Source organism: Helicoverpa armigera, chromosome 13 (assembly GCF_030705265.1).
Source record: "Helicoverpa armigera isolate CAAS_96S chromosome 13, ASM3070526v1, whole genome shotgun sequence".
Lineage (NCBI taxonomy): Eukaryota > Metazoa > Arthropoda > Insecta > Lepidoptera > Noctuidae > Helicoverpa > Helicoverpa armigera.
In genome coordinates this window covers 2,334,908-2,351,957 of record NC_087132.1, presented here as the reverse complement: position 1 = coordinate 2,351,957, position 17,050 = coordinate 2,334,908, and the positions used below count along the sequence as shown (strand labels likewise).

At 36.2% G+C, this 17,050-nt stretch overlaps 2 protein-coding genes across 2 annotated transcripts; both read right to left on the bottom strand.

The window, feature by feature from the left end:
* Positions 1-3,257: 3,257 nt before the first annotated feature.
* LOC110384454 (uncharacterized) lies at positions 3,258-5,033 on the bottom strand. The gene has a single exon (XM_021345744.3). It carries the CDS (start codon positions 5,031-5,033, stop codon positions 3,258-3,260), a length of 1,776 nt encoding a protein of 591 aa, XP_021201419.3.
* Positions 5,034-13,200: 8,167 nt separating this feature from the next.
* Positions 13,201-15,803, bottom strand: LOC135117705 (uncharacterized). The gene is made up of 4 exons (XM_064037547.1): positions 15,743-15,803; positions 15,562-15,578; positions 13,516-14,769; positions 13,201-13,215 (listed from the first exon to the last, which is right to left on the bottom strand). The coding sequence occupies exons 1-4, from the start codon at positions 15,801-15,803 to the stop codon at positions 13,201-13,203; spliced, it is 1,347 nt and encodes a 448-aa protein (XP_063893617.1).
* Between the last annotated feature and the right edge of the window lie 1,247 nt (positions 15,804-17,050).

Genomic DNA, 17,050 nt, shown 5'->3' with positions numbered 1-17,050 from the left:
ACAATACACAAAATATTTTGAAACTTGAATTCTAAAATCGTAATGACATTAAAATTAACATGACAATTTTCACTTGTTTTATGAAGTGATGAATTTTTGGTTCCAAACAGCTTTTGTAAATGCAAGTTTGTTCTTTATTACGGTCAAATACGAAATGTGATAGTAACGTGTGATAATGGAAAATGTTCACAAAATAATAGAAATTACAACAGTTTTATAACATTTTATTATGAAGTATAGATTATTATGAATATTAAATAAAATAAAAACTGATTTAATTTAGACGGTGGCCTTTATATTTTCTTAATACTATCCATCCATCCATGAAATGTGATTAATCAGCAAATAAAATATATCTATTTCAATATTGAGATCTGAAACCATCCAATACAAGAGCCTAAATATTAACATTCTTAGAAAATAAATTGTAAATTAATTGATTATTTTGCTCATAAATTATTCATATTTCTTGCCTAACGGGCTTGCCGTTTTATATCAAAGATAGACGTAATTCGCCTTAGTGGTAATGGTAATTCAAATGTTACTAATTACTTATGATTTATAAAGACTGCTGTAATTAAGGTTTTTGATGCCTTTAATGTAACTCTATACTAAAATTCTTATTTCATATTTCATTTGCTTCATTGATCTAAAGAGGTGCAATTGCTTTTTTGCTCTTGCAACCCAAAATTATATATGGCCACTTAGCAAGAGGCTTGCAACATTTTTATAACTGAACTGAATACAAAAAAATTAATAGTTACTTATTTATTTGATCATTCATAGTATTGTAGACATTTCGGATTACCATTACCATTAGTAAGTTAAATAGTAATTATTATAATACATTCAGGGATCATGGTAATATTCATTGTACTTAGTGATGTAATAACTTAGATAATATTGTGGTCCAATTGTTTATTGATACGGTAGATGTTAATGGTTATAGAATGTATGATGTTTTGTACCTATATATTTTTTAAATAAATGGTTTATGAAATATAGTTTTGTGTTTTCACTCCATACAAAAAATTACAGTGTATTCAATAATCACAAATTTAAAGCACATAACTATTAAATCAGTCACAAAATCTCATCAAATTGAGTGATAAAAATGTAGGTCTATGTATGTAGGGCTTTTTTTTTTTTTTATCGACGTAAAATCATCAAATGACCCCTCCCGCTGTGGGTTAGCAGCGGTGAGGGAGTGTCAGACTCTTACTGACTAAAATCGTCGTGTTCCGTCGTAGGCCTTTTATGTACCAGGGCCGCGGTATCTCTTTCGAACAACCCGCAGCCCCGGACAACCCGCAGCCCCGGAACAACCCGCAGCCCCGGATGTAGGGCTACCGCGCACTGTCTGATTTTGATCAGTTTAGGGTCAATCCCCACTGAAAGAGCAGCGGTCGGCAGCGGCCGGCAGCGGCCGTAAATGAAAGGGATTGAGCGCGAGCGCGGCGGGCCGCGCGGCGCCGCGCTGGGCCGCGCCGCGCCGCTCTCTTACATTGTCCGTGCTCTTACGGCCGCTGCCGGCCGCTGCTCTTTCAGTGGGAATTGACCCTAATACCTACCTATCTATCATCGCTGGAACTTACAACCACATCCTGAATTCGGTTATATCTGATAGAACTACAATTCGATACGCATTATAGTGCTTAGGTTTGTAATATATGACTAACATCCGGGATGTTATGCTATCGAAGCACTCGGCCGAACAAATGTTGGCACACTAGCTAGACATTTAACTTTGCTAATCTGAAGTTAGGCATGTGACGCCTTGCGCATACGCAGTAGTTTTGTTATTATAGTTTGACTCTTGTGGAAGTCACTAAAAGCCAACTTCGGACCTGACTGTTGTGGCCGATCTCATCGGCTGCACCACGCGACGCAAATGTCGCGGGTTCGATTCCTGCACATGACAATATTAATTTTTACGTGTCTAGTTGATGCTTGGATTATGCGAAGGAATTTGTATGACCGCACCTCCGATAAATACCTACTTAAAAAAATGTAAGTAGATATCTATTCTTTAAAAAACAATTAAAGTATTCTCCAAAAAAAATCTAGTCTGATATGCATCTAGTGCTCACAGATTACCAACAGGTATACTAAGTACCTAATAATACTAGTATCCGGGATGTTATGCTATGGAAGCGCTCAGCCGAAGCAATATTGGCTCACAATGAGCCTACCCATGTATGACTGTTTCCATCACGATAATGGATTCGCAATTTTGCTTTTAAGGACACAATGTTTCATCATTATGGTTAGGAGAGGAAATTATTAATTTACACGTTACGTTACGTGTGAATCTGCAATGTCTTTATACATTAACAGGCGAAAAGTTTAAACTCATTATAATGATAATAATGGGCCCACGGCGGGTTTTCTCATATGAGATTAGCCAATTGCAAGACACCTATACACCAACAAGGTGGACAGACGACACTGGATGCAGGTCGCCTCCAACAGGTATCTGTGGAGATCTAAGGGGGAGGCCTATGTTCAGCAGTGGCCGTCCTATGGCTGAGATGATGATGATGATGATGAAGACACCTATTTTAGTGTAGTGCACAAGAATTTGGGCAGATATGTAAATATGCCTTATTCCTTCACTATCATAGTCACAATTTTCAGGCAAGTTAAAATAAATAAGAATTCCGTTAAGTGTCCTTAAATTAACAGTTATTTTTAAAATGTAAGCAACAATTCTTTTGTTTTAATGACTCGCTCTATTAAGTCCAAGTCCGGGTGAATAGGTCATATTTAAATTGTTTAATAGGTACCTAAGTATCTAGAAAACTACAATGTAGAGTAAGTACATATATTAGTGTTTCAATAACTGTTAATTACTTACGTAGCTAACGTAGCTTAGGCAAGTACGTATTAAGATACCTACATTGTTGATATATTTATTCTACGCGAGTTTCCAGGTTCAATAAAACAATTGTTTCAATAGGTAAATAACTACCTTTTAGTAGGTATATGTCTAACTTAGGTAAATTATTAAATAAAAAGAAGTGATTGATACTTTCACTTTATTATGAATACGGACAAACATTTTATTATTCGGTATAACTTATAGAACTGACAATATGTAAGAATTATTATTGCATTAGGTACCTACCTAATCAATGAGCTTACCTACCTCATTAAATGACACAGGTTTTTCAATATAAGGTTTATTCACACGTATATTTTACGAGATTAAAGTCAATTTGATGACCTTACATTGTCTTATATCTCATCATCGAGGCCTATGCCCCTGTATGAATATTACGTTTCGAAATAATTTCAATCACAAAAGTAATGATGGAAGCTAAACACCCTACAAAGTAAAGGAGCCATGGTATAGCAAATCTCGGGACGTACTCACGCTTGTGGTAACTATGCTTTATGCGCTTCATAAAAATCATATCACGCATGACTTTTTCGACCAAACCATTCTCCCTTAGTTGTAGCGCCCTGTGACGAAGCTGATCCATCATTGGAAACCCTTTATACATGTACATAGAGTATATCACCTTAGAATACGGCTTCGGCAACGAAATTATCAAAGGATTCCCGTATTCATCAAAAAACTTCTGCTCATGATATTGGAAGACCCCATAAAGGAGTATCGTAAACATATTGTTCGATTGCGAAACTGTAGTCACGCTTTCCATTAAGCCATAACACCCGTGCGTTACGTCAAAACCTGTCCCTGATTGCACTGATTCTACATAATACTTCCCCATTATGGAACTGAAGCATGGCTTGAGCTGATATTTAGTTATATCTTCTTCGGTTGATATTTGATAATCGCGGACAGGATGCGTGACCAAACTGACCAGACTGGATTGGTAGAATGTGTTCACCAAGTACGCAAACACCACCCATATTATCAGAACATATTTCACAGACCACCGAGTACGCAGTGAGCGTCCATGAAGGACTAAATTGCCCAGAAGAATTAAAGCCACATAACTCTTGTCATTCGTACGTAGAAGGATCATTGCGAGCATTGAGTATATCATGAGAGCTAGCAATAAGAGCAGCCACACAGTAGATTCGAATTCCAGGTAGATATATTTCCAGTTGGCTACGTCTGACGCTCTTTTCACCACAAACCTTATCTCATCCGTGTAGACAAAGTGTCCGTATAAGTAAGAAAATGCCAGTGCTCTGGATGGGGTCAGCAACATTCCGCCTAAGACTACATCAGCTTCATTATCTTGCACTCGTTTCAGAGATCCAACCGCGGTCATTTCGGATGATACTGTAGGAAATTCTTCACTGTCATTAGTATTCGTTAAAATGTTTATATCGAATCCCAGTTTTTCTCCAATTAGTTGGAATAGATACGGCTCCGCCCCACTTTTTAGTGGGTCGTCATTATTTGAATCATTCGTATTTATGATCGTGTACGGAGGCCATTGGGTTATCAGGATATTGAAGGTACAATTCTTCAGTCCTGTTACGAGTTTCTTTGGATATAGATCATATGCGTGAGCCTTTGAACACTTTCCATATTCGATGATTTCATCGTAGTGTTTTCCACAGTTGTAGTTATCAAATGGATTGTAAGAGTATAGATGAGCGTCATCCGTTGCATTCACAACTATTACATTATTAGCGTGCAGTTTTAGAAAAGTATTGAACATGAGCTTCAGATCACCATCCAGATCAGTTACAATGATTAAGAAACGGGCGTTTGGGTTCCATGATGGTTCTTTAGTAGTTTTGATAAACCGCTGAGCAAAGAAAGTAGCGTTACTCGCAGTAATAAGGTATGCTTGGTGTTTACTCGTCCGTTTTATCGTGGATCGTCTTGTAATCACCGACATAATGTTAGCGTTATTAAGAGCTTTCAGAAGTTCCTCATTCTGATACGAGTTGCCAACGTATGTTATTACTTTTGATCCTGTGAAGTATTCTCTTATTATGCCTATGACGCATTGGATAAGTTTTTCACTGAATTTTGGGCCGGCAATGGGTATTTTGACGCAGTTTCCACTATAGATGAGGAACACGAGTAAGTAAATAGCCCTCATATTGGTTTATGAGATTTGTAATGTCCTTATTAACGTGGAAATATTGGTTGTTATCGTGAATCATGATTACTGTGTGGTTATGTCTGTATCTTGTTCTAAATATCAATGATTGGACCGAATTAGGCATACGCACTATAATTATGAGAATAATATGAGAGACATGATGTGATAGCTTCATGTAATAATGATACCTATTTGTAGTGAGTCACTTTTCGAATAGGTACCTATCTACTAACTACATAGATTCAGCAAATGGAGTGTTATGATAAAACTGAACCGTGTTTAAAATTAGTAACAAGACCAGCCACCCAGACTTTATAATGTTTAGGAACCAAATATTGGTAAAAATTATACATTATGATAAGTGTTTATTATCATCTTATGGTGGATTTTTAAAGTTAAAAGTGTACTTTAAACTATATTCGAAAAAAAAAACACCTAGGTATAGTCAAGTGAGATTTTACTTGGTTCATGTTTATCAACAAATGTTAGCGGTAAAGTTCTTACTGAGATAAGTTATGAACCTTATTAATGCCAATATTTTGTGCTATGGTTGTTAGTATAATCGCCGTTCAAGGTACATGGTGTTCCTGAATTTTCTACTGACTTTGCGACATGTACTCAACCAAAAAGGTTATAATTGAAATGGTGCAACCGATTATATACAAACCCCATGGCAAAACAAACCGTGTCTCAAATTCCTGTTGAGAGAATCTTTGCTTCAGCGCTCGTTGGAAGAAGTGATCCTTCATACTCTTGTCTGCCAAACCATTCTCCCTCATCCGTATCGCGTTCATTCTCATCCGATTGGAGATCGGAAACCCCTTATAAAAATAAAAACAATACAAAAATTTCGCAAAAGGTTTGTCGAAATAATAAATCAAAGGATTACCGAATTTGTCGTTAAAACTTGGCTTGTTGTACAAATAGATGTAATTTGGTATGAGAGAAAATACTCCTTTTGTTCTACTAACAGTGGTTATAGCTTGTATCGTAGTGCTGCATGCATTTGGGTCGATATCTGCGGGTGAAGAACGTGTGGATAACATCCCTTCAGTTATCTCTAACGATAAGAATGTCTTTAAAGCTACACTGAAGCAAGGTTTGTACTTGTATTGTATGATGTCTTCCTCGCTTGCAACCTGGTGCTCCTTACTCGGGTTCGTCGTAAGACTGAAGAGACTGGACTGGTAACACGTGTTGATCAAATAAGCGAACATCACCCATATCATCAGGATGCACTTGATCGTCATTGAGCAACGAATGTCGCGACTATGAGTTAGCAAGTTGTCCAGTAACTCCATGAAGACAAAGCCCTTGTCATTCGTCTGGAGTAGGTATATTACCATGAAGGAGTACACGACTAGCGCTAGTAGTATCAGCATCCACACTGTTGTGTCAAATTCAATGTACACAGTTTTCCATAAAGGGACCAGAGACGCCCTTTTAACTACAAATCGCAGCTCGTCATTATAATCATGATAGCCGTTTAAGAAAGAAAAGGCCTGTCCTCTCGTCAATACCATCATGTTACCTCCAAATATGACGTCAGTTTCATTGTTTTGCAACATTTCCATTGGACCGAAAGCAGTCATGTTAGGAAAGGCTGAAGAAAATACCGCTGGGTTGACACTGTAGTTAAATGTTACTTCAAAGTGCTCTAGTGCAGCTAAAGCTTTAAGTATATATTCTTCTGTCCCCAGTATGGTCTTCGGAGCTTTTAAGGGATTAACGGTGAAAGGTGGACGGTGTACGATAGCTGCTCTGAAGGTGCAATTTTTGAGGCCAGTCACTAGTTTGTTTGGGTACAAGTTGTTCGTGTTTTCTTTACAAGGCCCGTAGTTTATGATTTCAGTATAGTATTTGCCGCAGGCGTAGTTATCAAAAGGGTTGTAGGTAAAGAGATGAGCATCTGTAGTTCCATTCATAACTATGACATTGTTGACATGTTTTCTCAACAAGATATCGAAGACGCTCTTAATCTCTTCATCTTCCAGCGTTTCAATAATAATCAAGAACCGTGCATACGGATTCCAGGTTGTATCAGTTTGCAGATACTTAAAGTAGTCTATGAAGGTGTTCACATTTCTCGTTATTATCAAATATCCGTAGTTAGGTAACACCGATTGATACATTGAATTTCTTGTAACAAGTGAGAACTTTTGCGATTTATAGACTGTTTGCAAAAGATCCTCATTATCAGTTTCCATGTTAGCGTATGTTAGCTCTATGCTTTCATTGAAGTATTTATCTAGTATATCAGTTACACATTGACGTAATTCTTGGTTATCTTCAGCCTCTGGTGGTAATATGTTCTGACACTGTCCGAAGTTCAATAGGATTGTAAAAACCCAAGCGACTAACATTTTGTAGCGTGATAAAGACTATGATTATTGCACTTTTGTCACATTTGATTGCTATTTAGATAGCAGTATTAATAGAGCTTTTAAATAGATTGGAAAAACTTGCATTTCCCTGGTCGCGTGTTTTGTTTTTTTTATGGTTTAATTTGCGTGATTGGCTTTTGTTCGGTCATTGAAAATAACAATATTACAGCAGTCTTTATGAAATATTTTTTTAAAATATGGATCGTTAATCAATTGAAATTAAGACGACCACCTTCTAGTTTCTTAAAGTATTTTTGTTCCATAATTCTTGTTCCATCAATATATATTACTTAAGAAAGGATATCATAATCTAATTGTAAGGGAGTTTTAATTTATTTACTTATGGCAATAATATGTTTGAAGATACCTAGAGAATCATTAAGAAATAGTTTTATTATACTTTGTACTTCTTCATGTTTACTATCTTCAGTTACAGTATGATTAAGTTATCAATCATACTGAATGAAATAGTTTTTTTGTATAAGGGAAGGAAATAAAACACAAGTAATACTCTATAAACGTTTAATATAAAGATGTCACACGATACCAAATTATTGCATTTTTTTTCCTTAAATTGTGCAATTACATGAATAACATCAATATCATAGAACAATAAACTTATGGTAGCGTTAACATTTTCGGAATAGCTAAACGTTTTTTTATTTTTTATTAATTTCTTTTTAACTGATGATATTGAATAAAAAGTTATTCTGTTCATTAAAGGGAAACTCCTTTGTTATTGTTGTTTTCCTAAAGCCACCTAAACCATACCTAACCCCTGAAATGCCAGCGAAATATTTCAGTTGCTAAAACCATTTAAAATCTGCAGATATTCTCTGAAACAATAGTTATGAATGTTATGATAAGTGTCCGTTTTTCTTGGAAAAGAGTTTATTTTCGCAACCTAAAAATGATAAGCCATTTAGTGGGAAAAATAATTATATTATTATTCTGAACAGATTTTATCTGTCTGTCCTAATCATGACGGAAAGTGTGTTCATCATTATCAGGTGCTATATCATTAAAATACGATTTTAATTTCAGCATTATCATTACAGAAGTGGGCGTGCCATTATTACATTTGATTTATTTCGTAGTTACGTGTTTTGTTGATACACATCAATCAAAAGGCAATTTGTGAGCATGATAATTGGCGTAACCTTTGTCAACATTTTTATAATTAGAGTTGGCCTTAATTACGTTTTTAACATCATATATCCCCGTAGTATAGAATAATAAACTATTTTAAAGTAAGTCATAAGTTAATGTCTAGGCATATTAATTTCAATAATAAATGTAATAATGGCAATAGAACAACCAAAAACGTAAATGATCCAAGGAATAGCAAATCGGGTCTGAAATTCCTTTTCATGGAACCGATATTTAATTAGCCGGCGATATGTCAACTTCTTTAAAACTTTGTCAACCAAACCTAGTTCTCTCAACCTTAGGGACTTATGAAGAAAATAATTGATCATAGGAAAGCCTTTGTACAAAAATATTGCGTACATTACCTTAGAATACGGCTTAGGTAGCGCTACAACGCGAGACGTCCCATACTTATCCCGAAACTCCTGCATGTTGTATCTAAACTGTCCATTTAGAAGAATCGTGTAAAGGTCTTCAGAATTCGCCACAGTATGCACGCTTTCCACCAAACCATCGCAGCCCTTAATTCTTTGGTACCCATCATTAGTTTGCACAGACTCTCTGTAATAATTTTCCATCACCTTACTAGTCGTGGTGGCCTAGTGGGCAAAGAACCAACCTCTCGAGTATGAGGGCGCGGGTTCGAATCCAGGTCAGGCAAGTACCAATGCAACTTTTCTAAGTTTGTATGTACTTTCTAAGTATATCTTAGACACCAGTGGCTGATAAAAAGGTGAAGGAAAACATCTTGAGGAAACCTGGACTATATAGTCTGAAATCACCAACCCGCATTGAGCAAGCGTGGTGATTAATGCTCAATCCTTCTCCATGTGAGAGGAGGCCTGTGCCCAGCAGTGGGACGATAAATAGGCTGTAAAACTAAACTAAACTAAACACCTTACTAAAACAGGGCTTAAGTCTATACCGCGCTAGATCTTCTTCGTTCGAAATTTGATATTCTTGAGCTGGGTTTGTCGTAAGACTGAATAGAGAAGACTGGTAGAAAGTATTCACCAAGTATGCGAACCACATCCACAGTATGAGAACGGTTTTCACCGTACTCCGACTTCTGAAACTGTGCCCATGAAGTAGAAGATTGCTCAGTAGTACTAGCACTACGTAGCTTTTGTCATTTGTTTGAAGTAGCAGTATCACTAAGATCGAGTATAGCATTAGAGTCAGCAGAAGTATGACCCACACCGTCCAGTGAAATTCTAAATAGACATTTTTCCAAGGAGGTACATCTGAAGCTCGTTTCACTATAAATCGTATTTCATCTGTGTAGGCAAGATGGCCGTAAACGAAGGAGAAGGCTAGAGCTCGAGAAGGCGTCAGTAACATGCCTCCTATCGCAGCATCGGCCTGGTTATCCTGAAGCTTTTTCAAAGACCCAACTGCCTCCATGTCTGTAGACACCGTTGGAAATTCTTCAACAGCAGTATAATCGTATGTGATGTTTATTTTGAAATTTAGCATGCGACCTATTAGTTGGAACAAGTATGGCTCAGCTCCATGCCGGAGTGGAGACAAGTCATTTGAATCATTGGTGGGTAAAATTGTGTATGGTGGCCACTGGGTTATGACGACGTTAAATGTGCAATTCCTTAGCTTGGTTATGATTTTATTTACGTATAACTCTTTGTAGAATGCTTTTGCACACTTGCCGTAGCTAAAGATATAGTCATACCGTTTACCGCAGCCGTAGTTATCGAAGGGATTGTAGCCGTACAAGTGAGCGTCTTCAGTAGCATTCACTATTATCACATGTCTTGCATGCAGCTGCAGAAACATATCGAACACTATTTTGAGATCACTTTCTGTAAGGTTCTTGACCAGGACCAAAAATCTAGCGAGTGGATTCCATGAAGTTTCTCTTCTGACTTTTGGAAAATGTTTAGCTATAAAACTTGCATTTTTCCCAGATAGCAAATAAGCTTCGTGTGGTATAATCATTCTCTTTGTCGATTTCAGTGAAACGATTGATACGGTCCCTGCGTTATTTATTGCCTTCAAAAGTTCTTCATCTTCAAACTTATCCCCGACGTAAGTTATAACTTTTTTTTCGGAATAATGTTCCCGAACAATATCTGTTACACATTTCACAAGTTTCTTGTTGTACTCGGGGCAAGGTGTTGGTATTTTGTAGGTGTTTGCTTCGTATAACAAGAAAAACAGAATATAAGCGACCAACATTTTTCGAAGATCATTGGAAATTCATACAGCATTACCTTTTCGACCGTGTCTAATTTCAGTTGATCATGAATCATAGTTTGGTGTCAAACTCATTGATCATAATTAGTGAACCATGTTAAAATCTGACGCTAATTATATGTCTCAGGACCCTCACCCAATTAGCCTGTGGCTAATCAGCATTAGATATTCTGTTAAATAGGTTTTGTTGACCGAACGTGAGTCTTGTGCATTGATGTCCGTTTGTCCGTCAACATAAATCTTAAACAAAAACGTGGATTTTCGGGTTGTCTTAAATTTATCAAACTTAATCATTAATATTGAGATTAGTCCTTTAATTTGCATAATTTTATTTTGCGAATATTATGTAAATCCCATTTAATCCAAACAAAGATAACGATTACTCGCCAAAGGAGTTAAAAGTTCGAACTGCACAATTATTGTGCGAACTTGAATCACACAACAACTTATAATAGTCATGATTTTCATAACAGTTAATTTATTTAAAAATACAACACAATCAACATCAAAAATATTCATGTAGGTAAATATTTAAGACATTGAATTCGGAAAAATAGGTACGTAAGTACTATTCTTTGTATCGACTCCAGATTATTTCCAAAATTAAAACAATGACGGCTAAACTGCCCCCTCCAACATAAATAAACCACGGTACAGTGATCCTACATTTGAAACCCTTGTCATGATACTTGACTTTTATCTCTCTAGCGAATATGTGGTCTTTCAATATTTTCTTAACGAAACCATTTTCTCTCAAACGAATAGCATTCGTTCGCATTCTATCAGATATAGGGAACCCCTTATGGAAAAATATACCAAATATCAACTTGGCGTAAGGCTTTTTGAAGAAGTAAACCGCATTTTCACCTTCCTCATCACAGAACTGTTTCTTGTTGTAAAAATATACAGTTTTCTGCACTACTGAATAATAATGTTTCGATTTAGCAACAAAGTTTATACTTGAAAATGGATTTGTACAATTACTATTAAATGAGTTTGTTATATTCGACTCCGTGTACATATACTGAATAAGTGGTGGACTGATACAGGGTTTGAGCTGCATTCTAACTATATCTTCTTCATCTTTCACCTGATACTCTTTAACGGGAGTTCTAACTAAACTCACTAAAGCTGATTGGTATAAATTGTTGATGAGAAAAGCGAACCACACCCAGATTAAGAACAGACACCTTGCACTCATTCGATGCGGCATTTTACATCCATGGCTCAGCAATAGATCAAACATTTTCAGCATCGTATCTGTTTTGTCTTTAGAGCGGAGATGTATATTCAATAACGTTGAATGTACTATAAAAACTACCAACAAGGTCCACCACACTCTTGCATGGAATTCGAAATAAGCATTTTTCCAGTTTGCTGCATCATTAGCTTTCTTCACTATGAAACGAATTTCGTCATGATAATCCAAGTGACCGTGTAAATACGTGAATCGCGTTTCTCTACTTGCTACCAGCATCACACTGCCAAACATTACGTCATATTTATTATTCCGCAAGTTCTCCATGGGTCCGGGGATTGATATGTTATCGTATAATTTAGACAATGGATAATAATCTCCTTCGTAGTAAAATTCTACTTTGAATTGTTCTGTTTCAGCGAGCAGGCAGAACAAATATTGCTCGGATCCCATCTTCATTCGGTCGTTTTGTTCGATCATGTATGGGCGGAGCGTGAAGGGCGGTCTGTGCGGAATGGCAGCACGTAAAGTGCAGTTACGTAGTCCTGTCACAACTTTATTCGGGTACAGATTAGAAGTCGTTTCTAGACAAAGTCCATGTCTTATAACATCTTTATAAATTTTTCCGCAGCCATAGTTGTCGAAAGGATTGTAAGAATAAAGTTGAGCGTCATTAGTGCCATTTACTAAAATTACATTGTTCACATGCCATCTCAAAAGTACGTCGAATACCTGATACAGTTCATCTTCATGCACTCGTCTGATTACTATCAAAAATCGTGCAAAAGGGTTCCATGAAGGGTCGTTGACGAAGGTACTAAAATTATCTGAGAATTCTGTTGCAGTACTTGCTGTTATGAGATATCCTTGGTGACTGACGCGTAATTGTTGATTGGGATCTTGAGTTACCAGTGCTGTGATTGCAGATGAATGGATTGCTCTCATAAGCCGAATGTGATCTGAATTTGTTTCAAACTGAACATGAGTTAAACCTTTATATTCGGAAAAGTATTTTTCTATTATACCGGTAACACACGTTATCAAATTTTCATTTCTTAATTCTTCTCCCAGGTAAAAGCTGTTTGCACTTGTACAGTAATTTAAACACAAAATAGAAACCAATATGGCTGCCGACATTTTCCAATACACGAACGCTAAGATGGTGGTTAATGAATGTTTAATTTTTTGTTTGTTTTCATAATTAAGTAAAATGTCATTAGAATCAAAGCGACATTTCCTAATGGATGAAACAGATTAATTATTTCAGATCCAATCTCTAGTCTCTGAGTGACAGCAGGATTCGTTTCTACTATTAATAATCACCCCTAAAATATATTTTATATTTACGATGATGTAACGTTTCTAGAAGAAACGTTATTGAAGCCAAAATACAACCTACCGCAAATAGATTCCAAGGAATTATGACGTGAGCTCGAAATGGCTCTCTCGGGAAAACAAATTTTATTTTCTTTAAGTGCATATGTTCTCCCAAAAATTTGTTCACCAATCCAGATTCTATTAATCGAAGTAAAGTTACCTTCAATTGATGAGTCGTTGGGAAACCTTTGTATAATAGGATCGCCGATATTGTTTTAGACAAAGGTTTTGTAAACGTGTGGATAGGCGAATGTCCCCATGGATCAGTAAAATGGTCTTTGCTAAATTCAAACATCATCTTTCTCAGGACAGTGTACAACTTTCTGTTTTGACCTACTTTATGTACGTTTCTTGCAATATTATCACAATCATTTATATCTTCTTCACTTAAAGTTATATTATTTGGAATATGTTCTGCTCTCAAATAGGCTACTAAAGCCGGTTCTATGCATGCTTTCAAATTGTTTAATTCATATTCTTCGTCGATTTGGTGTTCTCTAATAGGATTGTTGGTGAGACTATACAAACTTGTTTGATAGAAAATATTTATAATGACTGCAAATACCAACCAAATTAATACAAGCCACTTGACTGTGTATCTGCATGACATGCCACATCCATGAAGTACTAAACTTGAAAGCATTTTTAGCATGATCAAGCTTTTGTCTTTCGGTCGAAGTACAATTATTAATAATATGAAATATATAATGAAGACAAGTATTAGAAGGAGCCACACGGTAGGATGAAATTCCAGATAGATTTTTTTGGAATTAGTTACAAGATCAGCTAGTCGCACTGCGAAAATTAATTCGTCTAAGTAGTCGAAATGGCCACTAACGTGGCTAAAAGCGGAATATCGTGCCGGTGATAGCATCATACCACCTATGATTATATCAGTTTTGTTAGTCTGTAATAAGGATAAGGGCCCCACTGCCGTCATGTTAGGCAGGATTACAGAATAAAATGTTTTGCCATAGCTGTCATTATAAGTGATGTTGAAATGCTCTTGTTCTGCTAGAACCTTCAATAGCTTTTCTTCAAAACCTATGAGGGGTTGCTGACGTATCAAATGCTTAACTATTGAAGGATTTACAGTAAATGGTGGTTTATGTGGAAAGGACACTCTAAAAGTACAATTTCGTAATCCACTGACAAGTTTGTCCGGGAACAGATTCGCTCTGTTGTTTAAACATGTTCCGAATCCAATGATTTCGTCGTAATACCTTCCGCAGGCGTAGTTAGCAAATGGGTTGTAGGTGTAAAGATGACCGGGTCCAGTGCCGTTTAGCAGCACGACATTATTGACGTGAAACATGAGGAGCACGTCGAAAATAACCCGAAGATCTCCTTGAAGTGAACTGATGACGATGAGGAATTTGCCATAAGGGTTCCAAAAAGGTTCTTGAACGAGATACTGAAAGTTTTCAGTGAAATCTTGAGAGTTATTTGCAAAAAACACGTAACTCGCATGTACCCTTTTGTAATGACAAAAATTACAAAATGGGCGTCTGATAAAAATTGATGCATTTGTTTTTGAATAAATCTCTTGAAGTTTCATATCGGCCGTCGAATTTAAAACGATAGTCAACTGTTTCTGTTCTATGAAGTATTTATTTAAAATGTCAATGACACATGTTGTTAATAATTGGTCGTCCGGATTTTCTTGTTTCATTAAGTTTTTAGATGTTCCATTAGCAAGTAAAAGCAACGTTAGGAAGAGTACGACTGTCATTGTCTAAAACTCAGTTATTAATGGCTTTTACTATACACATGATTAATCATTATTTACAACAACGATTAAGTACTTCAAAATGTTGTGCTAATATTTATATTTAATGTGTTTACAACGATTACACACGGTTGTTTTAACAAGTGATCGATTGGTATAATTATAATTCTGTCCTAAAATAAAATGCACTATCGTTAATCGCCGTTTTTGTCAGTTTAGTTTTAACTGTTATATCATTGCAAACGTCAGAAGGTAACGGTCAAGGGTACATAATTATTTACAAAATGGTCTCTCTTCTTTGCAACTGACGTCAATAGAATTTGACCCTCGTACAAAAAGTTTGAAACTGTAGATTATTTTGTCTATGCTGTCTACACGTGCCACTTAATTATTATCCTGTAAAAAAAAGAGTCTCGTGCCGCGAGACTGCATGAAATCGCCGTACTGGTTTGTATGTATAATCATCGGCAAGGATACTGAGCCCTGATCTTCACCTGCGCAGAAGTGATTTATTGGTTTATTGCCATAAGTGTACAAAGCGATCCCCACTCTTCCGCTGAGAGCTCATTATCCGTGCCGCTAACTATATTTTGGATCCTAGCGACTGCACAAGCCAGATGTGTCAAATTAATCGAACGCCTCGTTAGTTTACTCTTACCTGAGAGTTTTGACCTAGAAGAAGACGTCTGACCAAACGGTCTTATGGAATCATCGTTCATCTTTCCTTCTTCCGTGGCAAAAATGTTGGTTCCTATGGCGACGAACCTAGGTATAGGTATTATTATTTCTTTGTATGTACATTTTATGAAAATAAAGTTAACTAGACGTTTCTTCTGCTACACTTCCTTAATAAGTTACAACATAGTTGTTAAATAATTTAGCATCGAGCTGAGTCCAAGGTAAAATATATTAAATAATGTAATTATGATAAAACTGTTTGTAGTTAATGCAGCCAAAAGTTTATTTTACAATTTTAATTAACTATATTTGGCTAGTGGTTTCATCTAGATCCCGGGAGTTGTATTTCGCACAGCCAGATAAAACGTAGCCTCCCTCGATAAATGGACTATCTAACACTGAAATATTTTTTCAGTGGCTCCTAACATTAGCGCGTTTAAGCAAACATACAAACAAATTGGTCAGCTTTATAATATCAGTAAGTATAGAGCTTTTCCGTGTTTTGTTGTTTTTGTGACAAATTCCTTGCTGTGGTTAGCACTGATTAATTTGGATATTAATAAATTCTCTCAATTAATATCCGGTTTTGTCTACAAACTTGAACTTTTGCCAGTTGATTTATCGAGGCGATTTTTCTTTGTTTATATAAGTCATAAGTATATGTAGGTATAGGTATTTGATAAAAAAACAGTATTAGATAGTCCACTGATCAATGAAAACTGTAGGTAAGTATACGTTTTTCTATAAGACCATTTCAATTTCCAAAGGACGCGAGAGAAACCGCTGGCGGTAGCTGGTAAAAAATAAACTTAGACGATATACTCATAAGCAGCAGTTTGCAAAGTATTGTAGATCACCCTGCAAGCATTACACTGTTCTATTTAATTAACCAAGCTTCCTGCTTTATACACTGTGATTACAAATTACAAATTAAACCTTAATTAAAAACCTCAACTAATGTTGTTTCCATGCCTTTAAGGCACAGACAACCCATAAACAGAAAAAAGCAACACATTACCCATCCATTATTTATGACAGTACACTTAGAAACAATTGAAAATATACTCTCACATCAATGGCATAAGGTTGAAGTTTGTGTTGTGAACAAATGGGAACAAGACGGTGTATTGAACTTATGTAGGTATGTGACCGTACTCAGTGCTTATAATGATACCTAAGATTTATGCCTAGGTCGCCATCTTACATACCAATTCATAGATTGAATACCGTATTTTTATTGTTAAGCTTGCATGTATTAGAGCATAAACGATCATAACGATTTATTTTC

What these genes read in the sequence shown, in the direction of transcription:
- LOC135117705 (XM_064037547.1), bottom strand. Translation starts at nt 15,803, where the DNA reads ATGAACGATGATTCCATAAGACCGTTTGGTCAGACGTCTTCTTCTAGG.
- LOC110384454 (XM_021345744.3), bottom strand. Translation starts at nt 5,033, where the DNA reads ATGAGGGCTATTTACTTACTCGTGTTCCTCATCTATAGTGGAAACTGC.